The sequence below is a fragment of the Rhipicephalus sanguineus genome, chromosome 9, assembly GCF_013339695.2.
Source record: "Rhipicephalus sanguineus isolate Rsan-2018 chromosome 9, BIME_Rsan_1.4, whole genome shotgun sequence".
NCBI classification, from domain to species: domain Eukaryota; kingdom Metazoa; phylum Arthropoda; class Arachnida; order Ixodida; family Ixodidae; genus Rhipicephalus; species Rhipicephalus sanguineus.
Window position 1 is genome coordinate 101,908,791 of NC_051184.2, and position 25,416 is coordinate 101,934,206.

Here is a 25,416-nt window from a genome sequence, read left to right on the forward strand (position 1 = left end):
GATCTCGGAGGCTGCACAAAACAAGGCGAGATGCAGAAATCTTGCAATACATCCGATCCTGGAGGCATTGAAAACGACTTTAGTTGCACAAGCCTTTCGGAAGGGGGCGCGGCAGGTTCACTACATCGACATAGAAGAAGATGAACAAGCAGATCGCTTTCGCCTTCGAGTTGACTAAGTCGCATGCATAAGGGACACTGAGTTCTTGATGTCATCTTTGCGTGGAATTCACTATACGCTGTGTCCGAGTTTATGTGTACTATACTTCAGCTATCAAAAAAAGGTTTAGCCATGATCATTGACTTGAGTCGTCGGGATGCAGATGTGCCAGTAGCATCAACGTACGTGTGTCCATATACAACGGTGCTATAGCCGCCAAACACGAACAGACATTGTGGAAGCTCTCTTTTATCAGTACATACAATGAACAGTGAACTACTTTTGTAAAGACACGTTCCACTTTCGTGTTATACCGATTCCTATGGCGAAAGGAACAACCATGTCTTTTTTTTGTCCACCTCCACACTGCAAAAAATCTGGCCCCTAAACACGGAGAAAGCTGAAGGTATAGCGCTGCCGAGCACTTTTACGTGTTCCTAATTAAACGATTTCTCTAAAAAGGAGCCTTCTTACGAAGTGCCTTCGTTAGCACAGCTAGCACAAAGCACTCCGTCACGTCGTTTGAATGAGAACACTGTTCCGTGACCCAGAATACAACAATTTCCTTCAAAGAAGGTCTTCTTACGTACCTCCTACGTTAAGATACTAAAGAATGGTCTACCCGTACTGTCCAATATAATACGGCACATTTGCCTTAATGCAAAATAATGGTTTTGTACCACAACTGCACCATAAAATCCCATAGAAGCTTTGCCACCTATGCAGGTGGCAGTCTCAGTATACGCTGGCAACAAGTGAGTGGAGGTCGACCAGTCCACTAGCCACATACGTCCACGTACACGTTCGGTATGGGTCTGTGGTTGTTGTTTCAAGCAGATGCTTCCTGACGCATGAACCATAATTCCAATAGTTTTCCTCCGCCTTGGTTCCTGAGCCAGCATCGTCGCATTGTTAAGGTCGAAGCTATAACCTGTCGTCTAGCAGTATTCAACAAGCTGTCTTAAAATGCGCTCCATGGGTGGCTTTAGCAACATTCCCACTTTGTGTTCTTTGAACGTCTTTGGCATTTTCCTGCCCGATTCGCTGATGTAAGTGGTGTCGTGAACCCCACAACGTACTCTGTAGAGTACCCTGCTCTAATCATCCGCAGGTGTGCGGTCTTTGTGAACACATGTCCTAAGGACAAGGTATACACAAACACCGCCGAAGATTAGAGTGGGGTCATCTACGAAGTACAATGTGGAGATTGCGACACAACTTGCATAGGCGAAATGGGTTGAAGAAGGTGATCGAAGGTTAAAGAACACAAAGACGATGTTGCGAAAACCACCCGTGCAACGTGTTCTAAAACTGAGCTTGTTGAACGCTGCTGAATGACAAGGCATAACTTTGACCTAATCAATTCGACGATGCTACCTTGTGTACAAAGGTCGGAGGAAAAGAAAAATCTTGGAATCATGGTTCATTCATCACGGCGCATTGGCTTGCAACAACAACAGCGGCCATCTACGAGATGTTTACAAGGAAATGTACGACTAATGGACTGGTCAAACTCCGCTTATATTTGCCAGCGTATACTGAGAATGTCGCCTGCATAGGTGGCAAAACTTTCATGTCATTTTGTTAATAATTGTTGTGTTAAGTCAAAGTAAACATTTTACAATCAAGCTACACATCCCGAGCTGGTAGATGTGGGGGTAGCATGCCATGTGTAGATGCACTGTACTGTGTGAACTTGCTGATGACGGAAGCATACCTGCTGCTTCATGCCAAATAAACAGTGAAGTACACTACCACATGCTTCTTTAAATGCCACTTCGGCAGATGTATTCAGGAACATATTTGTCAAAAGTGTTGCAAGCCTGCTTATGAAACTGTGTGCACGGCCCATGGACAGCTCCACTTCGCTCCTTTCTGTACGTCTGAAAAGGAAGTGAAAGAAAACACCTAGAGCAACAGCAATGTTCAGAATTTATACCCATTTAAACATTGCCATGGTACATGTGCACATGGCCTCCCTTAGCATCACTGTTTCAGTAATCAAAAAAGCAGAAACGACATTTTGCAGATATTTCTGGACTCGTTCTGATCATATGAAGGACAAGCACCATGATTTCACGAAGACTTATTGCTATAGTACACAAGAATTCAGGGTTAAACACACTACGTTCTAACTGCAAGAGTATTTATGTACGTGCATTACCAATTCTATTCAATTACTGTCATGATGTTGAAGCAAAAGTCTTAACAGTTACAATTTTTGTACTTAATGCTGCCGAGAAGGCCGAGAGTTATGTGGGTGAAGAAATGAAGAATTGCGCATGAATAAAATGGAATCAGCTCGCACAAGACGAGGCAAATTGTAGACCACTGCGAAGGGCTACTGCTGCAGTGCACATATAAGGCTGAAGATGACAAAGATTAAAGCGTAAACGTAAAGGATGAGAATTAAATTGAGAAGCAAGGCTTGCTGTCAATAGCTCTTGAATTCTATCAGAACACAACATGACAGTTGTATATCCTGTACATCTTAACGCGACAAAAGTTGAGCTGAAGATGGCGGCTTGAATGAATGTCAAACCATTGAACAAAGCGTGTTGTTGGAGCCAATGTTTCAACAAATTGATGCGTCTAAGTTGTTGCAGCAACTTTGATGCAATTCGTTGCCCCTCTAAAGACCAGTCCTCTTGTTGAATCACTAGCTCCAACAACATTCGTTGTTCAACAATTATTTCATGAGCTGTACATCTCGTTACATTCATTACAAACCTCTACTGTACCAAATGCTACTATGGCAATGATAGTGGTTGCAATACTTAAGCTGCAGTGTCATAAGCAGGTGACCGGCTATTCAACTCTTTAAATATACCAGATCCATAAAGACTGCAAACCATGAGGCAAGCACAACACAAAGAACAAGCGTAAGGAAATTGAAAGAGGTTAACTTTAATAAACGAGGTATGGAATTAGTCATCCCCATTTTAAGTATACAAGGTGGTTTTTAACGAACTCCTTTGCTGTTGAAAAATATCATGCTGCTAAGAAGATCATACCTGTAGTCAAGTGATAATTTCCAGGAAGAAATTTCGTGATGCTGAGAGCATGCATTAAACTTCATGCACGATAAGCGTTAGGTGCAATGTCAGAGAGGTGGAGATGATTTAATGGATAGCAAATACTAAAAATGAAAAGCTCTGAGTAACTATCGCAAGAATAAGGACGAAGTAAGGAGGGAAGCATATGATAAGCTAGTGCAATGCCTGAAGCGAGGTAATCTTGCCTTAGAATATGCAGTCATAAAGTGAGATCCAGTAAGTAGGCGTCACATGCACTGGTTGTGAGAGAGATATGGAAATGACGGACCACTTTTTAAATAAATGTAAAAATGTCCACCCATGTGCGTGTTGGGAGCTAGCTCTCATGAAGCCCTAGGCTTAGAGAAAGCTTGATAAAGATGAACACATCCACAAGAGAAATCAGTAAAAGACAGATGGAGGATTGGTAGTGGAAAAGCAGCGAGAACAGCCAAGAATAAACTTGCAGGGTCTTTATGTACAATGCCGAAAAATAAGCTACCTATTATAAGTTTTTTTAAGGAAAGAAATTTAATTCAGGTAGGAAAGGCATTAAGCCAATTCAAAAATTGAGCTTGGCCACTTGCATGTCAATGCTTCGCTTTAAAGGGAACACACATAGCATCCATCCATCTACAGATGTGAAACTGCGTCATGCAAGATAACTTATACAAAGTTATTGCTTTGAGCAATTAGAGCAAAATATTTCAGGAGAGCACCTAACTGTGCTGGTTAGTACATGATTACGATGGGAACAAACAGCGCTGGGCACGGGACGGAAAAAAAAGGTAGACGAGGGCGACAGCACCCTCGTCTATTGTTCTTTCTTCGTCCCATGTCCAGTGCTGTTTGTTCCCGTTTTAATGCAGAATATTTCTTTCTTTAATCTGAAGGTGGCAGTGTTTCATGGCTAAAATAGTTTACTAATTTGCATTTTAAGTTACATTTTTTCAGCCATAAGGAAACACTGCAAAATGCTGAAGTTCTAATGTTAACATTTATCAGGAGAAAGACCAATTCTTTCGTATGGAATACCGAAGGTTGATTTCTAAAGTTCATTGCCTTTGTATTTTGTGCTGTTCCCTTATCATTTTCCTTAAGACGGTTGTATAGATGTTCTTGGTTTATCTTGTGTTTTGTATATGTTATGCTCCTGTTTTTGCTTAGCAAGATCATTTTATGTGTAACTTATCACTGTAGCCCACTTTGCAATACTGCTTACTGGTGTCAGCAGTATTGTCAAGTAATAAATAAATAAGTAAATAGATATCCACTTTGTCATAAAACTACTATGAAAACAAAACAGAAACGTTGCAGCCAAACTGTAACAGAGTCGGAAAAAATAGCTTTTGACCCATATTGCAGCTTAGCTTTTGATATGTAGCATTCCAAACAGAAATGTCGCCAAGACATTATTGTGTGGTATACTTTGCTGGCAATTTATATTCCATTTAAAAAATATATATACTGCTTGGTTGTAAGCAAGGAAATATTTACTAAAGTGAATAATCCCTAGCCTGCACAGAGTCTCGTTCCTTGACCTTCGCTGCACAGCACATTGGCACAGGATTCACGTGGGTGCCCCTGTGCTCATATAGTGCAAGTCTAAATGTTGCAGATTTAAGCAATACTTCTGTCTGAAATACCATGCAAGAACAATGATGTGCTGTGCAGTGAAGGCAAAGCTCCAAGAAACTTCCCACAGCCTTGTTATTTTTCATTTGAAAAAATTATTTTTCGCTTGAAGATAATATTACACCTTAAAAACTTTGTCTAAATTATCGCACGAGGAAAGCACACTATGATGTGTAGGCAACATTTTTGCTGGGATTGCTACACAGTGAAAGAGAGCCCGCAATATGGGTTCAAACACTACTTCTTCCAAGTGTCAATTTTGAAGACATTTTTGCTTCTTTTTGCCAGCAGCATTTTCAACCCTTGGTATATGCACTGAACTCATACTGTGAATATATTTCACATGAAACATTCAGTCTTTTTTACAATATACTTAAAAATGCTGCATTTTGCAATGTTTCCTCACGACTGCAAATAGCATAAATTGAAATGAAAATAAATTCGACTATCATAGTCATGAAATATTGGTGACTATGTTAAAGAAACAAATGCTTTGTAGTAATAGCTCGACGCAATAATCATGTGTCAATTAATTTGCCTGACACAGCTTCATTTCTGCGTGCGAAGTTTGAAAGGTCTTTGCTGCATCATGCAATTCTTTCTCCGAAAATAACGCTTGAATGACTACTTCCCACACTGAAACATAACAGCACCAGTTTTACAAAATATTGGAAATGGTCAAAAAACGACCTGGCACACTGGCGTGAAATGACCCAAATAGGTACTAAAATAAAACAGTGTGCACTGTCAGACACTATAATGAAGCACTAATCTGCTTGTATTGCTAAATTACTTCAAAACCCTGCTCTGAATAACTGCCCACAAGAAGTTGATTGCGAAAAATTTACTTTAACTTCTGACCTATTTTTATCTATTTCTAGTATAATGACTCCTAACCTTCGGCACACACACAAAGGCACAAAGCATTTCATATGCTTCAATGCCTTCGAACAGTACGGAAGGTCATATGTTAAGAAATAGCGTAAAATCTGGACTAATTTTAACCAACTATGTTTTTATAACATGCAAACATCGAAAAATACACAATAATTTAGTAACTCGCCCCCTCTAAAAGTGTTGCTGTCACAGCTCCAAATTCTATTCACGAGCTATAATGGCTAAAATATTAAAACACAGCTGCATTTCCATCTCAATGGTGGATGCACACAAGTCTACAATAATTTAGTAACTCGCCCCCTATAAAAGTGTTGCTGTCACAGCTCCAAATTCCATTCACGAGCTATACTGGCTAAAATATTAAAACACAGCTGCATTTACATCTCAATGGCGGATGCACACAAGTCTACACGAACAGGCATGCACTTTAGATTGACTTCACAAGCCAGATATCCGGTAATCCTGCCGTTGGAGAACGTTACCAAGTGTATGAGCTGGACTACTACATAAGCTAAAATGGATGCTTGTGTGTTGGTATGACAGAGCGTAAACAAAGCAGTGCAGAAGACTGAGCACACGAGCACAGCACTGTTTGTGTCTTCCTTTTTCTTGTGCTCCGTCTATTGCGTTTTTTTACACTAATGCATTAATTGTGGAAGCAACTGGTGCCGCAATTTGGTCATCTAGGTCGAACTTTTTGGGCCTTGTACCAGACTAAAGAGCTCTGTTGTGAAAGCAACAGGGTGTAACTATTGCACTACAAATCAGGGAATACAAAGCATCGATAAGAATGTTCAGCCAAAATAAAAGGCTTCAGCAAATTGTTTAAGACACATACTCACATGTTAATGCTCATTCACAGCTTCTACGGCAGCCCCATGATTTCTGTGCGTCCATCTGTGCGTGCCTTCCTTCTGCCTTTGGGCAAGTTCGTGTAGAATGTCTGCCAGGAAAACAAAAACATCAGAAACAAGTCGACTTGTTTTAGCATGCCTCACATAACCCAAATAAACTTTTCTCTCCCCATGAGGTAGCTGTTTAGAAAGCATCCAAACAGCCGCTGCTTTGTCTATGTATAGCTCATAACCAATTAGTAGCATCCAACACGACACCTGGTCATTGTCAAAGCATACGAGACAAGAAACTGAGACAAGTATAAGCAAAGAGCAAGCGGCTATATTTCGCCATTATATCGTTTCCTAATCCAGCCCGATGCATTCATCGCTTAAATTTAATTTACACTGCTATTTTGGTGTTCGCCCTAAACTTACTTTCCAAATAACTCACTAGATAACCTATTTCTCTTACGCACTATATGAATACATGTTAAAAAGATGGGGCATGCAAACATGGACACAAGAGAGTCAAGACGCCTAAAACGCTGAGATCACTAACTGGAGGCTCATCACCTAATCTACCTTTACATTGTCGAGAGCGTAAATGCACACCAAAATTCGATGAATGCAGTTTTGTACAAGCACATGAATGAAGAAATGCGTCCAATAGTCGAGGCCTGGCATATCGATAATGGCAGTGCACAAGAGAGCCCAACCGTCGATTAACTAGCATAAAGAAGAAATCAAATGCTTAAGCAGTGATCTCTCACGTAGACTATCGCGCGTGCCAGATTGATAGGTATCGCCTCTTGCCTGGGCATGCACAGATAAGTTTCTGTGTCTACTTTATTTTGTGCCACTGTCCACCTTTCCAGTTGGCGTTAGTGGTGTCTTGGTTTCTCTCTTGTGTCCATGTTTGCATGCCCTGCCTTTGTAACATGAATACCTACCACCAGCTCAGCTGTCTGTTATACTAAATATGTATACAATCTAGGATTACCACTCTGTCCACTTGCTGATGTAATATTAACAATGGGGTTCTGTAATGTAAGCGTCAAATTAAAAGCACAGGAACCTCTAGGATTTACACCTCCACCGAAAGTGCAACCACTCCATCAAGGATCGAACCCGCACAGTTCAGATCAGCAGCTGACCATTATAACCACTGTATTGCAGCGGGGGATGTTCACTTGGTAATGTCGGTTAATGTTAAGGATTATGGAAAGAGCTGTAGGTTGAAGAAAGACATGCAATTAAGCAAGGATCTGCAGACATTATGCAGTTTAGATATTTCTGTAATCCAAAGGGCTGGTGCTCAGGGCATGTACCTAAGGAACTCCTGTTCAGCGTCACTTTTCGAACCAAAGCTTAGTAGAATTGATGTTCCTGTCTAGATATGCCCCTGAAAACCACAGTTAAATAGCTGCAAAGTAAACACTAGAAGACAGAAAAAATCCATCACTTGTATGATATTAAACACATCAAGATGCAAATACAACAAACACCCTGGACTGTGAAACGCATTGATTGAAAAGATATCAGTTAAACAAAGCAGCATAGCAATGAACTGCCATGTAGCTGCCACAGGGCAAAAAGCAGGTGGCTCTGGTGCCATGAAAAATCTATAATAACACTTGTTGAATATAGCAGGATGTTTTGTATGATAAATGTATAAATTACCACTCACAGAAGCTGATATGCTATTTTAAAAATGAGCATTGCAAAAAATAAAGCAATGAAAACCACGTGACGTGTGAATTTACCATTCATAATTTAAGGCTAAAGGGCCCCTAAACAACCCGGAGTCTAAAATTTGTGACAACTGCACGCTTGTACAACATGAACATGTTGTCACATTAATTTTTTAATTAAGTGGTGTAATAATGAAGCCACAGGGGATAGAACAAACATTCCAACTGGTTTCAGTTTCTCGCTCAGCCTGACCATCCTGAAGAGGGGCTTCCTCGGTGTGCCACTGTGCCAAAGCGGTGCGGTGAGGAAGCACAGTCAAAGCACTGGCGAGATAAACCAATTCGCAACACTTGTGACAACAACAGATACTGCATCATCACAAAGCCAAAATGCCGTTTCGTATTGCAGAGGACTATTCAACAGTCAGCGTTACTTAATGTTGCTCATAGGCAACATTACACCACTTCGCTATCAAAGAGGACTGGTCAAGCGCTGAAGAGGAGGTGCGGTTATTGTTTTTAGAAGTGTAGTGTCTGATATTCGCATAATGTGATTCCTGCGGCCCTCTGTACGAATTAGCGAGCTTGTTTGGGAGGTCTAAAAAAAAGAAGTAGGAGCCTGCTGACTGGCCCTTTAAGAGAATGTAAACATACACTGGAAGGAAGTACACTTGTAGACATATTACTATAAGCTATAAAAAACAGGCAATTAACAGGCTCAATCTATGCAGCATAGGGATGTCTCACACCTTTGCAAGAACTTGACTATGGTGGCTGCATGTTTGTGTAGGCCAGAAGCAGCAGGCACGTGGCTTCCATGAATTTGACCCGTTCGTTGAAGGGAAACTGCTGCTCACATCCTTGTAGCACTGCTTTTTGAAGATGCTTCCTGCGATAACAAAATGACCACAACACAATTATGGTCTGCAAATATCCACAGATGACCTACATTGCTGCCCTTTCTCATTAAATTCAGCTCTAGACTAAACACTGCAATAGCAGCATCCTCCTACATTACAGGGCATCATACTGCTTTCATTGGCCTGGTTTTTAGTTCAATAATTGTTTTCACCCATAACAGAATGTAGCACTAGTAAAGATTCGGTTGGGGAGGGTGCAGTCGTAAAGTGTGTATGCAAAGTAAGAATATGAAAAAAAAACAATGGCATAATTTCACATGAGATATAACAATTATCATAATTCCTGTAATGTCAGACACCACGAAGTGTTTAATTGAGCAAGTTTTGACTTTAAACTATCACAAAACAATGCCCTTTATGGAAAGTGGGATTTGCAGAGTGAACTCTGATGATGAAATTGGCTGTCTTTACTGGCTCTGTAGCTGCAAGTGCATTGCTAAAGCCGCTTATATGCACTTAACAAGCCTGTGTAATGGTATTGACAAATGGACAGAGAAGACAAACTCATTCGTTCTCACTTAGCTGCCATCACAGCAATACGTTGCTTCGTGTCAGGTTTCCTGGTATGCAGAATGCACGAACTTGGTGGCCGTGCCATACCACAGTAAACATGATCGACATCTGCTCCAACTGCGTAAGTAGCTGGAAAGTGCTAAATTTCACAATCAGCTGTACCATGCACACATAATGTAAATTCTAGCAGTGGCAACATTTCGCACCTCATATTAGCCTATGGGCATTGTACTCGTTGATGCTGCCAGCTGCATGCATAGCACATGCACACAAAGCACCCAATAACTGTGGGAAGCAGAATAGATCGTCCGAGGTAATCAATAAAATTGATTGACAAGAATTCCACACATCACTCAAGCCTGTTGTTTAGCATAAGTGATGAGAATGTGCAGCCAAATGTACACAGCAAATTCAGTATTGGCCTTGAAGAATTGCAAGATAGGTTGAAGCTTTCCAGAAACAAACCGTATACAGTAAAGTCTGTCCCAGATACTGAAATCATGAAGTTATAAATTTTAAAGTGGGCCGCTATATTCTTCAGGCGCCATGCATTGCATTTATGAAAACGCTAACATCCCTGTACAACAATGCATGCTGCAAGAAGTCATAAACATTAATATTTTTGGCACAATGCCATTTCCCAGTGCCACGTTTTACAGAAAGGCAACATTTTCCTTTGCAAAACTAAGCCATGTTCCCAGGCAAAATGCACTGTCCATGGTGACAAACACATGGAGTATACGCTCTTCTATACAGCTTAGCTGGTTTACTGGAACTAAAAGCTACGGTAACGCTGTCTTAATCGAACTGGCTAGCAAGAGCCTTCTCGCTGCTGTTTATGTGAAGTAGTTTCACCTTGGTGGAACGTCACAAGAGTAAGTGGCACATAATAATGAGTGCGAGAACACAGTAACAGGTTGTGCAACGGCTACCAGGTATGCCCATTCGTGGAAACTGTGGGCTCTTCCCCCAAATGAACCAGTTGGAAATAACCCTTTTGCATGAATAAACTTAAGTTGGTTGCTGGCATACATAACATTGTTACTCTGCATTTCCATCTCATTTATCTAGCGCTCATTGTTTCCCTTCGACAATAGCTCAAAACAAGATTCTTCTTCATTAAATGGAACTTTGTACATTACCTTTACGTTGGCTGCAGAAGCTTATTTCTTCTGCCTGAATAAGCACCTCCTATAGCATACTTGCCTCAGCCACCTTCTGGAGTGCTTGGTCAGCACTCCACTGTTTGTCGTGGCACTGCTGTTTGCTACCTGCAGTACGTTGCAAAAAACTTCAGCATTAAAAAAAAGGTTAAGAAAAGCCGAAACAGGTGTGCCAGCAGCACCTTGCTCTTTGAGGAGGGAGGAAGAGCTCTGATAAATGGCTAATTCAAGACAAGCGTTGTTCTTCACAAGCTATTATTATGCGATGAGAGGTGGGACTTCAATACACGGACGCACATATATTGCTAAAAGCAATTGAAAATTCAGCTGAAAGTACGGCTTGTCAAATTAGGTCAACGTGCATAAAGGATAAAATTGGGGCAAACCAACTGAACAAAATACAGTGTCATGCTGCAGAAATTGCATTTTTAGCAAATCTGTTATCTATTGCTTGAAAGATGATAAGCAATGTCCAAGAATGCTAACCTAGACGCTTTTGAGGGTCATGTTACTTAATGACAAATAAAATGCACGCCTAAAGGAAACATCCCTAAATACACTTTATTTCTCCCACTGCACCGATTCACGATTCACACGGTGGCGGATGATAATTCCTTCAGAGCTCGTGCGAACGAAATGAATGTTGAAGCTTCGGTTTCATGGCGTTACTCCAAGTAATTTGTCAAGAGACATGCATAAATTTGACATGCACAAACCGCATGACAATGGTGAGCCTGACAAAAATGTTGTCTCCTTTCAGCAAATATTAGCGTACAGCAGTGCGTGCAACCGAGCTAATTACCAAAACTTTATAACACTACCGACTACGTTCTTGACAAATGTCATGCGCGAGCACAATCCGCACAACTACAACCGCATTACACTACCAACACGTTATGCGATTTTCTTCGGCGACAACGCGTACTACAATAAGAACAACTCACAATGTACGAAGCGTAACGTTCACTTACCTCTGGCAATAAAAATACGCTGGCAGCGTACCCTGCTGGATGACCGCCGGTTTTCAATGGTGCGCCAAGCGAGGAATCGCCGAGCTACCGGCCGTCCCTGAGCGTCAAGGCTTTTTCCAAGGCCACAGAACGCGTCGTCGAGAAAGGATTGCAGCGCTGCTACTCACTGCCGTGTACTGTGCCTCGATGTGAGCGGACAAAACGCGCATCAAGGCACCCTACTGACGTGCGGAAACATTTGAAGAACGTGTTTTTCAAAACTATGAATCGCCTCCGTCGGTCACACTGAACAAAGCAGTCGCAGACTGGAGTCGCGCGGCCGGCATCTGGTGACTATTTACCAGCTACCGCGTATAACACTGCGTGACGAACTTGCGCTTAACGTCAGTAACCACAACATACAACACACAATGCGAGGCAGCGCGGTAAAAGTCGACCGTATGAACAAAACTCGGCACGACGACACACACACGAACGCAGAACTATCGTGGCTAGAAAGGTTTGCCTAGTGTCGTGAACGAGGCAGCGAGCCTGCCAGGCGGGAATAGCTTACGATGAAGCGTCCAGAGGGCGCGGCGCTCGCTGGGGCGCCCAGCACTGGTGCGCCCTGAGGAGTTTCTCGTTTAAAGCTTTGTATTTGCGGTAAAAGCTCGTTGTGTAGGCCACACATGGCGCTGATAAATTGTAAAACGAAGAAAAGAAAACTCTGGAGACCATGCGGGCCGGTTAGCTTCTTCTGAACGGCACATGCTGGCGTAGAGAACAAACATGTAGGAGATTCGGGGTTTCCGTTCTAGTTTATTAACATTATTTTTCACGCAGTTATGTTTGAGTACAATGATTGAAATATTCATTGACAATTATAGCGGTTACTTCAAGAACAAAAATACAATGAACGGTGAATGAGACGCAAAGACAGATATTTTCGCGCAGAATGTGAGTAAACAGTGAAAGGAAAAGATAGGTGCATACAAAAAAGAAAAATAAATAATTAAAAGTAAGAATCAGCGAACAGTCAAATGAAATTTATGTACACATGAGGGACCTCCCTTGATGTTTCACGCCCACTCTTGCAGGCGTACTGGATCCGTAGAAGCTCTGAATGAGAATCGATGCCTTTTCATTGCACGAGTTCTTTTGCATAACGTCATGGAACAGGTTGTTTTTTTTTAGGCATGGTGTGTTGGAGAGGCTAGAAAGATTTGCAGTCGCACGCGAGCATGCACGAACCTCTGAAGACGCAGCTTGGAATGAAATTGCAACAACCACGAAAATTCCAGGGTCGGATCTAAGAGGAACAGGGTACCGGTGCCCGTATACCCCCTCCCCCCTTTAATTTTCGACGACCGTAGCGGCGGTTGCTACGAGTGCCTGCACCCTAAAGCTTTACTGCACCCTAGAGTTACTGCAAATGTTACTTTTATGTGGCGGAGTTGCGCATCTGTTTTCGAAACGCCGCTAGCAATCGTGTATTGCAGAGAAGCTGATGCGCAGGCCGCTGCCGCTGCAGCGAACCGGTTTGTACTCCCGTGCCACAGTCCCGAAAGGAGGCTTTCATAAAGGGACGCTTTTCACCAATACGAAGCAGCGCCGCATGTTCCTTGTGTCCTTGTCTATTAGGTACCGTGGAACGCCGCACAGAACCCTTCGCGGTAGGGATGTCCGAAAAGCAAATTTTAGGTTCGAAGCGAACAGTGATTACGTGGAATAATTTTGAATCGAATAGTTGGAATAGTATGTATCACACATTATATATAAAAATTAGCATAACTATTGTGGAGGCCCAACTAACCTGCACAGCGTTTTTTTTTAATTGGAACGAGGCATGTGCGACTGTCATTCTTTTTGCTGCAAGTAAACGCTACTAAACTAAGCGCTACGCAACTAAACGCTACGTTTAGTAGCGTTTATAGCGTTTAGTAGCATCAAATAGTAGCAGGATTTCAATTTCAGTAAGATGCAAGTGATAACCGATAAAAGACGTCACACTTTAAAAATTACTATACATATAATATATTATAACATAAATGCCCGTATAACGAGCTTTTAAACTTAAAAAATGATCAGGGGCGTAGCCAAGGGGAGGGTTGGGGGTTTCAACCCCCCCCCCCGAAATTTTTCAATTTTGCTTGCGCATATATACACGCACACATAAAAACACACGCGCGAACATACATAAAGTGTGGTTGAACCCCCCCCCCCCCCGAAAAAGATTTCTGGCTACGCCCCTGAAAATGATTAATCTATGTTGGAGTAATATGCTAATTTAACCTTGAAGTGGGGCTTCGCGACATTGCGCAATTTTGTTGGTGATGTGCTTTCACGGCATAGCACTTTTAGGCTGCAGTGAAACCACCTCACAGGTGGGTTACATGCCGTCCAATATACGCCTATTTGTTCATTATGAATACTTTGAAATTTCGGAACCTTAAATTCGTGTCGAAGCGAATTCGAATACTGTAATATTCCTTCGAACATTCCTAGTGCTCGAATATTCGCACATGCCTACTTCGCGGCAAACAGACGCAGACAGTCTGCCAGTATGTCAGGACGGCAGCAAAATATTGTCTACCCTCGTTGCTCGCGAGGGTAACATGCACAAAACAACAAATTTAACCACTCTCGGTTGACCTGAAAAAAAGGTTAAAGATTTAAACCGCTCACATAGAGAACAGTGCTAGTTGCACGCTCCCCAGGCCTTCTGTAAACGCATCGTGTCTGAAGAAAAAAAGATCACAGTTTCACCGCAAGCGCGAAGCAATGAATGCGAAGGCAACAAATTATACGAAGGAAGGCTGGCAGCTAACTCTTTTGGATCCGATCTCGCGTAACTACACAAAACTACTGTAACAAAACGTTGGTGTAAGAGAATACGGCCGCTCCAGGGAGAGGTGCGCTTTTCGCAGTCTCTTCGCGTTGAGAGCGCGCGTAAAAGAGTATACGAGCCGTTTGCTGATGCCTGCGAGATAGCGAGCGCGCAAGCGATCGTGAACGAGCTTTTAGGATCAAAGTTCGCAGTTGCTGCTCAAGCACCCTCCCCCCCCCCTCGCATCCCTCCATGCTCATTCAAGACGGGCGGGGCGTTTCGTTTCTGCTTGAGCAGCATTCGACGGCAGGTCTAACACGCGGGGGGATGTTATCGCATGCGCCCTCCGAGTGACGCAGATAGGCCAGCTCGTTTGATATCTGCATCAGCCGCGATCGTCGCCGCTGCTCGCGAGCTTTTACTCGCGGGTAGAACCTACGATGCGCGGTGGGATATGTCCGTTGGCAGTTACGAACATGTGCTCCCTATTTCCATATAATGAGAGCCATCTGTAAGTTCTACGTAGAGCTTGTTCGTGGATCTCAAGGACAGTTTTTGCAGTGCATAGGATGAGAATATGTGGAAGAGAATATTATAGAAAGATACGATACCACCGAGTGCAAAATGTGGGCGCACCTGAACTCGCGTTTTCATTTCATCTATTGAGGCAAACAAATACAAGGAGACAGGCAACACGTCTCCTTAAAAAAAAAGTATATAAAATAATTATTAAGCGTTACCTCCTTCAGTTGTGGTTTTTTTTCTTCGCGTTTCTGCGAAATCCTAAACTGCAGGAAGTGCATTATTTATTTTGCGTCTTTTTTTCTTGATTTTATTATTTTTATTTGATTTTATTTTTATTTTATATTGTTATGTTCCACTTCGGCGGTGATGTTTGCAGAGTAATACAGTCGGCATCTTGTTTTCCTCTTTTTTCTAAAAAGATTACCTACTTTATTTATTTAATATCATGTCTTAATTTGCTGTTTCCGCGGAGAAGGTTCCAAAGTAATCCAGTCAGCTTCGGCAAAAAAAGAAAGAGAGAAAGGCGTCGCGTAGTTTGTGGCGCCCGAGCCAGAAGAGTATTCGCAGTGTTCGTTCCATCGGTTAGGTCGATATACAATGAAGATCAACGCAGGAACGGACAATGAGCTGCGCTGTATAATTACTAGGGGACGTGGCGTAACGCGTAAAGTTTTGACGTGCCAAGGGAAATTGTCACAATCGCGGCCAATTTTAGTACTTGTTAGGGTTTTACGTCTGCAAACCACGATATAACTATCAGGAACGCCTTAGTTCAAGCCTTCGGAAACTTCGACCATCTGGGGTTCTTTAACGTGTACCTAAATGGAAGTAGTCGGGCCTCGATCATTTCGCCTCGATCAAAAAGGGACCGGCGCGGCCGGATTTGAGCCCCCGACGTTCGGGTTAGCAATCGAGTACCTTAACCTTGAGACCACAGCGAGGGGTTGGCCGTCTAATAGGTACACGGTTTAGAGTAGCGCACACTGAACGATAGAGCACTAAGCTGTCCCTATTATGAAAAGTGTTAACATTAGAAGAGTAACAACGCGATTGAAAGTACTACAAGCTCTCTATTGGAAGGGCTGCACGCATGTGCCCCTAGCGTCCAAATCGGTGACTTTGACGCGGCCGCAAAGCGAACGAAGAATATTTTAGCCTTCAGACTCAATTGAAGGAGTTAGGTTTTCTTCCCACAACAATAAACGTCACTCACATCACAAGTCTTTCCTTGCGATATCACCACATTCCCAGCACTTTCTGCTAAAGAGCAGCATAACCGCTTCGAGCATGACCTAGAATTCTAAAAGGAGATTGGCGACCGGCTAGTTTTCACGAAAGGAAACGCAAGAAGCCACATGACGAATTTTGTTGCGGGACAGAAGGACACCTCAAAGAGCGCGAAGTGTTCGACGGCGAAGCTGTATGTAACAAAGCTATCCTTAACTCAGAGAACACTTACTTGCTCAAAAGAAAATAAACATCATCAGCGGCCTTTACATTCAAATTACAAAAACAAATGCGAACACTTTGCGCTAAGTCGCGCAAAGTTTGCCACAGGGAAGTACGGGCCCGTTGCCGCTCGCACTCCCCGTCGACCGGCACGTCTAGCTTCGAGATGCGCGGCTTCCTCCTCGGGAGTACGCAGCTAGGCTATGCACTGTAGAGAGGAGCTTGCGCGTGATGTCTCCGTCGGGGGGCGTGGCTTAGTAACTGCGCATGCGCGGCTTGGCCAGGTGGGCGGTATCTCGTCGCTAGACGACGCGATGGTTGCTTCCTCCTTTTTTAAATTTTTTTGTCTCTCTTTAGTTGGTGTTCTCTCTGTCGCTTTCTTTTTCTCTATTTCTCTGTTTATCATTCTTTCTGTGCTACGCTTCACTTTCTTCCATACTCGCCATCACATCTATTCTCCTCATGCTCACTTCCATTTCCCACCCCCTTGCTACACTATACTATACAATGCTATGCTCGGCTAGCGTGCCTGGATAGCCGAGTGGTTAGGATGCTCGCCTTCGGATCGAGGATACGCGGGTTCGATACCGCCGGGTGAAGAATTTTTATCTTTCTTTATATCTTTCATTCCGTCTCTCCGTTTGCTTGTTTTTTTCTTTCTTTCTTCATTTCTTTCTCTTTCTTCCTTTATTTCTTTCTTTCTTTCTCTCTCCGTCTCTGCACTCGTCTTCAGGTAGTCGCACAATGGCACGTAACCGTTAAGATGATAGTTTTCTGGGATCGACTCAGAAGTAACAATATGCTAAACAGGTTCGCTGTAAAAAAGCTACAGTAGCTATTAAGACTGAGCTAAAACTGCAGCTGGAGAAGCGGCCGAATCGACTGACGCGACTGCGACCCCGGGTTAACAAGAAATGTGTACGTATGTTAACTTCGCGGACAGTTGCTTATCAACAATTACCTGCTCAACAGGAAACTCCTAGCAGGTATGTGCCACAGAAATAGCAGGTACGTGCTACAGAAATCGGGGATCCCAACTAAGATCCCCCCTTAAGAGCAGCCACTTCTGGGCTATCCGGCTATCGTTGCCCTTGCGGTCAAGTTTGTCGGCGCCGTCACATCAGCTCTGCTGGAGGCACCACCTCGTGAAGTCCCTCCAGCCCTTTTCAGCGGCCTGGGCACGTTTCCGGAATAGTACACGATACGTATGAAGCCTGACGCGGTACCGTATGCCCTCAGCACAGTCAGGCGTATCCCGATACCACTACGAGACGTAGTCAAAAAGGAGCTCGACAAGATGGAGCAGGAGGGCGTGATCCGGCACGTCAACGAACCGACGGACTGGTGCGCGGGGCTTGTCGTCATCCCGAGGCCAGCGGGGGTTACCGCCTATGCGTTCGGTTGACAAAGCTCAACCAAGTCGTCCTGCGTGAACGCCACGTACTCCCGACCGTCGACCAAACCCTCGGACTTCTCGGCGACACACGCGTTTTTTCGAAGTTCGACGCAACTTCAGACTTCCAACAAGTACGCCTGGCGCGCGACTCCCAAAAGCATACGACTTTCATCACTCCGTTTGGCAGGTATTGCTACTGCCGCCTTCCTTTCGGCATAACATCGGCCCCGGAATACTTTCAGCGTCGGATGTCTCGCCTGCTGGGAGGGTTGGCCGGTATTGTTAACCTTATGGACGACATCTTTCTGTTTGGCCGCACCACAGAAGAACACGACCAACGCCCCAAAGCAGTCCTCGGTCGCCTCCAACAAGCGGGGGTCACACTCAACGCAGCCAAGTGCACTTTCGGCGTGACCAGCGTGCGATTCCTCGGCGTTGTCGTCGGTGTCAATGTCATCACTCCGGATCCAGACAAAGTGGCGGCCTTTCAGCGCATGCCAGCTCCTCAGGACGTTTATGGTGTCCAACGCTTTCTCGGTATGCTCAACCATGTCGGTCGCTTCCTCCCGGGCCTCTCTCAAACAACTGCGCCAATCAGAAGTCTCCTGAACAAGGGGAACAAGTCGCCTAGACATGGGGACCAGCGCAAGCTTCAGCATTCGAAAAGCTCAAGAGCATGCTGTCCTCAGACATCTGCCTCGCAAGGTATCCTGCACTGTTGATGACAGTCTCCGCAGATGCCAGTTCTTTCGGGCTGGGTGCTGTTCTTCTTCAAGAGCAGCCATCAGGGGAGCGCAGACCAGTTGCATACGCCTCTCGAGCGCTGACTGAAACGGAACGGAGGTATAGCCAAATTGAAAAAGAGGCACTGGCTACCACTTGGGCCATCAACCGATTCGACGAGTTTCTTCGGGGTCTTCGTTCCCCCTGGAGACCGACCATAAGCCCTCAGTAAAGCTCCTAGGAACCGCGGATCTCGATCTCATGCCACCACGAATCCAACGCTTTCGCATCTGCCTTCTTCACTACCAGTTTGACGTCAAGTACGTTCCTGGGAAAGAGCTGGCCACTGCAGATGCACTCTCAAGGGACCCAGTCGTCCAGCTGCCAGCGACTCCAGCAGTTGACAAGGTGGAGCTGTACGTTCAAGAAGCACTCCGTGCTATCCTTCCCACATTTGTAGTCCTCCTCGACGACTTCCGAGCTCACCAGGCTGCAGATGGGGAGTGCGCGCAGCTCAAGTTGTACTGTGAGCAAGGTTGGCCTCGGAAAGAGAATATGCCTCTCAGCATGGCTCAGTTCTGGGCTCATCGGGCCGAATTTAATATCGGTGACGGCCTTCTCCTCTGCGATGGACGCCTGCTAGTGCCCGCTTCTCTACGGAAGCACGTCCTCTCCCTTATCCATGACGGACACCTCGGAGTGAATCGCTGCCGCGCCATCGCCAGGGGAGCTGTCTGGTGGCCAACCAGGGGGAGCCAGATCAAGAGCATGGTGGAGAACTGTCGCAACTGTGCTACCACGCGGGTCCAGCGAGCAGAGCCACTGCTGCCTACTGTGACGCCTAGCTGTCCCTAGGAGCGAGTCGGGGTGGACATCTTTCATCACGAAGGAGCCGACTACCTTCTTCTCGTAGATTACTACTCGAGGTACCCAGAAGTGCTGCCCCTTCGCTCGACGACGTCTACAGCGGTGATCTCCATCATCAAAAGTGTCTTCGCAAGGCATGGGATCCAAGAGACCCTCGTCAGCGATAACGGGCCTCTGTTTTCGTCGGCAGAATTCCGCGTCTGCAACCAGAGCTACGGCTTCTCCCACGTCACCAGCAGTCCCTGGTACCCGCAGTCTAATGGGGAAGTCGAGCGTATGGTGCGGACGCTTAAGGAACTGTTCAAGAAGTCTCCGGACTGGCTTTTGGCCCTCTTGGCATACCGCAATGCACCTGGCGTGACCGGGTACAGCCCTGCTCAGCTGCTCATGGGGCGCAGCCTTAGGACTCGCCTTCCGGTCCCAACGGCCGCGTTGCTTCCAGAACCGCCTAACGCCGCCGACTTCCACCGGCGTGACACTGCCCAACGACGTCGTCAGCGTCAAGATCTGGATCGTCGACATGCTGCACAAGATTTGCAGCCCGTGAATGAGGGAGAGAGAGTGTAGATTCGCGACACAGATTGAGCTGGCACTGTTCTCAGCCCAGCTAGCTCCTATGTGGTCCAGACGAATGCAGGTGCACTCGTCCGCAACCGGAGACATCTGGTTCCGCAGCAGTCTCCGTCATCAGGGGGTCTAGACCTCGGCAGCTCCAGTCCAGTGACACAAGGATCCGAAAGCCTGCCAGCGACTCCAACTCGCCCAGAGCCTATGTGCAGTAGCCCAACGCCCTGGGCACTTACTCCTCTACCAGTTGCATCGCCACCGGTTGCCCCAGCTACTCCCTCAAGACCGCCTGTGTCGGTGGTGCGCACTCGGTCTCGACGTTGTGTTAGGCCACTGGTGCGGCTGAAATTGTAGTGCGTGCCATGAGACATTTGTCATCAGGTTGCTTACCTGAGAGCGAGGGGTTGCTTTCTGTTACTTTCCCAAAAGTGGGATATAGCGGGCGCGAGGGCCAAACCGAATATGAGGCGCCCTCTATAGAATGTAGTAGGTAAAGGGTGTACTGCCCATAAACAGGGGCACTTCTGCTGGGGACTCGGAGCGTCTGTTTGTACTCCGCAGCCCTCGGGCTTCAGACTGCCTTCTCGGCCGGCTCGGCACGAACCCTCCCACCACACTCACCACCAGCGGTCTAATGATAATGAAAAACATTTTCCCACGGGCGTTCGACCGCATTATGGATATAGACATCATAGATGAAAACGACGACGACGAGGCACAAGTAAGAACCACTATTCTTTCTTTTGGGGCCACTACTCTGGTATTTTCCTTTTTTTTCCTTTCAATGCACCATATGCAAATGTGTCTATGTATTGTCTTTTCGAGTACACTTGTGCCCCTCCTGCTAGGGCCCAAGTCGGGCCTGCAGTATTTTGTAAAGATATAAATAAAACTAAATAAAATACAGCTACAGTGACATTTTGTCATGGAGGAATTTCTCATTGAGGATAAAAATACGTTGCTAAATGTCGCCGGCTTTCAATATTTTATTACAGATAATCAGCAATTGAAATCAATATGTTAGATAACAATACCATTAGAAATGTTACCCTATTGAATATAAAGAAAAACTCCACCCGCTACTCGGCCAATTCCGAGCATTGCGAATCAGCCACGGTAAGAGGACAACTACTACTACTATGCAGGAGGCGTTGATGACGCGACTTCAACGCACTGAAAAAAATGGGAGTGATAGCGAGCGTGGAGCACGTGTTTTTGACGCGTACCACACTGCAGGGAGTCGCGTGCGCGTATCCGCGGGTTTGGCATTGGACGGCCACGTGTCGTGTGCACGTCTCCCCAAAAGCAAGCGTATACGGCCAAGGCCGCCGCGAGTGCGACCGTCGCCGTAGCTCTTCGCTGGTCAACCGCCTTCACAGAGTGGAATGGCTCAGGAATTTTTCCAAGTTTCGTTGTAAAACATAACGAAAGATATTCCGTACTAATTACACTACGGGACAGCCGCAAGCTTTGACTACGACGTTCACATCACCTCTGAAAGAATGAACTGTTTAAATATTAAGCTGTACGTAGCTTTCCACTTGCCGAGTAAAGATGGATCTACGAACAGCTCACGGTTTTCGGAGCCGAGTCATAACAGAAACCAATGCTGCTGTCTTCTTGTTCAGCACACATAGAGACACAAGTTTTGTTACTGAGCATTTCTATAACTACGCTTCTAAACTCAAGGCTTGTCTGTTATAGAAAACTGCCAGTCTGTTCTTTCCGCATCGCAAGCTTTACCTTAAATTAAAATTTCTAAGAAAAGCAAGCGAAACCGTCTTAAATCTTACCATAGCCATTTCAGAACGAACAGTCGCTATCAATCTTTCTGTGATGAACTAGTATCCTTGTATTTAGGATATCAAACTAGGACTGCAACCAAGGTATCGACTTAACTCGGCGAGATGAACACGCGAATACTATTTCAAAGCAGGCAGTTGCATTTCTCCCGTCATTTACGAAGTCTGAAAATATCCAGCAGCAGTAGCAGCGTCGGATCCCAAACGCGCGAAAAACGCGCGTAGAAATACACGGCGTTGGCTAAAACGCGGAGGGTGGCGGGAGAACGCCACCGCTTGAATAATATCCAAGATGACTTTCATGGGCTCGCTGATGTAAACGACGGCTGCCGGTAGAGCACCTGCACCAAAGTGATGCGCTCCATCTCAAGGCGCCCAGCGAATGATTATAACGAAGAATCGTAAACCACGGAGATGGAAGAGGGGTTGGATGAAACTTCGTCTTGCGCTACCCGGAACATACCACGCAGGCGGCAGTTTCGAATGCCAATTTTGAATGCAAACAGCCAAGCAGCAACGCAATGTGACCGCAAAAGTCAGGGCAGTCCAGTCTCCGAAGCAACCTGGCTAACCACGTAAATCCACATTCAATCCACGTAAACTCGAAAAAGTTATTTTGCGTAATAATATTAAATTCTCAGCTTACTTATTCACTTATGCCGGGTACTACCGACGTATATGCGAAAACTGGCTGGTTATTGTAGACGTTACGTTAACAAAGATCAGCAATGACATTCAGGGTTTACTCCTAGAACGAGGAGCGCAAAGCTGCCTGTCTACCAGTATCGCTGAACTCAGTCACCCTCACCGTTGACATCATTACAATTACTCACAGAAGGGACACATGGGTAGTCGTTTCAATAATGGAAAGCACAAAGGAAATCTGGAAAGCACACGATACATGACAAGGATCCTTGAAGCAATGCGGAGTTCCTGGTGTTCACCGCTTGCCTTTCTCATGCGGAGAAGCTGCCTAGCAGCTGAGTTCGTTTGTGTTGTGATCACGCTATGGGAAGTCGACGAATAATTAGAGCTCACGAAGAAAGGTGTGAACATGAAGGTGCCGTGTACTTAACTTCATTGCTGTCAGTCAGTTCGTGTAGCCCATTGCTCAATCGTTCAGTGCTATGAAACGTTGGTCTATCGAATCGAAGGTACCACAGCTTAGCTGTCAAACCAAGCAGCCAGTCTCAGAGAGCCTCGCTAGCATAACATCATGCTGCACTCATGTCTTAAATGTGGTAAGCGAATGCTCGGCAACACTTTCCATATATCGAACATATGATTACTTACCGATGCACTTGCGCCGTGATAGTCTAATGGGTATAGTGCTTGACTGCTGACCATTAGTACGAAAAAATCCCGGCTGCGTCGGTCGCATTTCGGTGGAAACGGAATGCTAGAGCCACGGGTGCCTAGAATTATTCGGCTACACAAGTGGTCGAATTTCTGGAGCCCACCATTACGGCCTTTTTCATATTCCCGTCGTAGTTTTGGGACTTAAAACCACGACAATGTAGAGGTGTGCGCCCCCGCCGCCGCCGCCGCCGCGCTATAATTGCAGCGCGCCGCCGTTTGCCTTTTCTTGTAATATGAACGGGACATGTGGACATAAAATGCAACACATCCCTGGGGGAGCTCTTCTCGATGTACCCATGTTATGGACTGTGCATTTCGGCCGCCGCTGATTGGCGGGAGCTTGGCGAGCAGCGCGCCCTCTGATTTTTTTCCAGTTCCTTTTTTTTCCATTTTGAGGTCATGAAGCTTTCACAACTACCGACACAAATGAGAGGAACAGAATGAGCTTCAAGCTTGCGCTTCAACTTTAGAGAAACAAATGCGGAGGGAGCGCGCCTAGTGTCCACAAGCCAACATCCTATGACGCCGCTGTGTCCTCGGGTTCTCTTTTCGAAAGAATTCAGCGCTAAACTTTAAACACAAGCACACAGAAAGACATCACGGCGTGGGCGCTGTCATGTCTTTCTGTGTGCTTGTGTTTAAAGTTTAGCGCTGAATTCTTTCGAAAAGAGAACCCGAGGACACAGCGGCGTCATAGGATGTCGCACACAGAAAGACATGACAGCGCCCACCCCGTGATGTCTTTCTGTGTGCTTGTGTTTAATGTTTAGCGCTGAATTGTTTCAAAAAGGCAAATATGCATCACCAACTAGCTCCACAACGTGTTTTGTTAAAGGGGTACCCACACAAAATTTCGCCGCCGAGATAGGCTGCGGCATCAATTCCCGTGAACATGCGTATATCATCTGCGAAATATCAACAGTGAATATGGCTTGGAAGGTATTTTGAATGAATTTTGAAGTTTGCGTGAGCGATCGACACCCTCAGGCTATTGACACCCTCAAAGTGACCCTTAGTGACCCCCTACTTCTCTCACGTGACCACGCTACAACAAGTTATGATGACGTCATAGCCCCCATTTTTCTTGCCGTGTTCGCTCCAGCAGCCTACTTCTGGGCGGCTGCTCGCGAACCGCAGGGAAGTGTGTCACAGTTTTGTGTGCTGACGTAATCGAGCGCTGCACTCACTAGGAGGTGATAGTTGCACCTGGAACCTTGTTTTTGAAACCGAAACTGCCACTGGTCGGTAATTAGCAGCCTATAATTATTTATCTGTCCCGCGCTGCAGCAAACAAGCTGCCGTGGTATGCCTCACAGGCCCCCAGTAACACATTGCAGCAAAAAAAAAACGCGAGGCCGAACTTTTTGTGTCAGTACCCCTTTAAGTGAACTCCTCAGGTTCATGTCACAATTTCCATCATGTTCTTTTTTCATTTCTTTTTTTGTGACGGGCACATGGGGAAAAAATGACGAGCGCGTGCGCCTAGCGTCCACAAGCGAATCTCCTCACGCCGCTCCCCCCTCGTGCTCCCTCCTCTGGTCACAATTCCTAGCATGCTGCTATTTCATTCTTTACGGCTGAGCTACAGTGAACTCTTCTAGTTCCCTGTAGCTGGGAAGTTATTCTCGATGTGTCCCCTAAGTGGACTGTCCATTTCGGCTGCCGCTGATTAACTGGAGTTCGGCGAGAAGCGCGCTCCCTGTTTCCAGCTCGTCTTTCGTATGGTAATTTTCACGTCACGAAGCCTTGACAGCTGTTGACACAAATGAGAGGGACGGAATGGTCCACCGCGGTGGAGCTGTGGTTATGGTGCTCGGCTGCTGAGCCGAAGGTCGCGCGTTCTATCCCGGCCGCGGCGTCGCATTTCGATGGAAGCGAAATGCTAGTGGTCTGGGTACTTGGCGATGTCAGTGCTCGTCAAGGAACGCCAGGTGATCAAAATTTCTGGAGCTCTCCTCTACGGCGCCTCTCATAATCATATCGTAATTCTGGAACGTGACACCCCCAGATAAAATTATTTAAGGACGTAACGCGCTTCAACGCTGCGAACGCAGCCCCCAGAGATCCGCTTTCGGCCGCACTTCTCGGACGAGGCCGTGCAT

At 45.5% G+C, this 25,416-nt stretch overlaps 1 protein-coding gene and 1 long non-coding RNA gene across 2 annotated transcripts; one reads left to right on the top strand and one right to left on the bottom strand.

Moving 5' to 3' along the window:
• Positions 1–1,921: 1,921 nt before the first annotated feature.
• LOC125759859 (uncharacterized) lies at positions 1,922–9,807 on the bottom strand. The gene is made up of 3 exons (XR_007417566.1): positions 9,003–9,807; positions 6,569–6,669; positions 1,922–2,042 (listed from the first exon to the last, which is right to left on the bottom strand). It is a non-coding gene; the product is annotated as an uncharacterized LOC125759859 (long non-coding RNA).
• Positions 9,808–19,862: 10,055 nt separating this feature from the next.
• On the top strand, positions 19,863–20,507 carry LOC119405771 (trithorax group protein osa-like). Its single transcript, XM_049419289.1, is given in 1 exon segment — positions 19,863–20,507. A coding segment is annotated over 1 exon segment (645 nt).
• Positions 20,508–25,416: the final 4,909 nt, after the last annotated feature.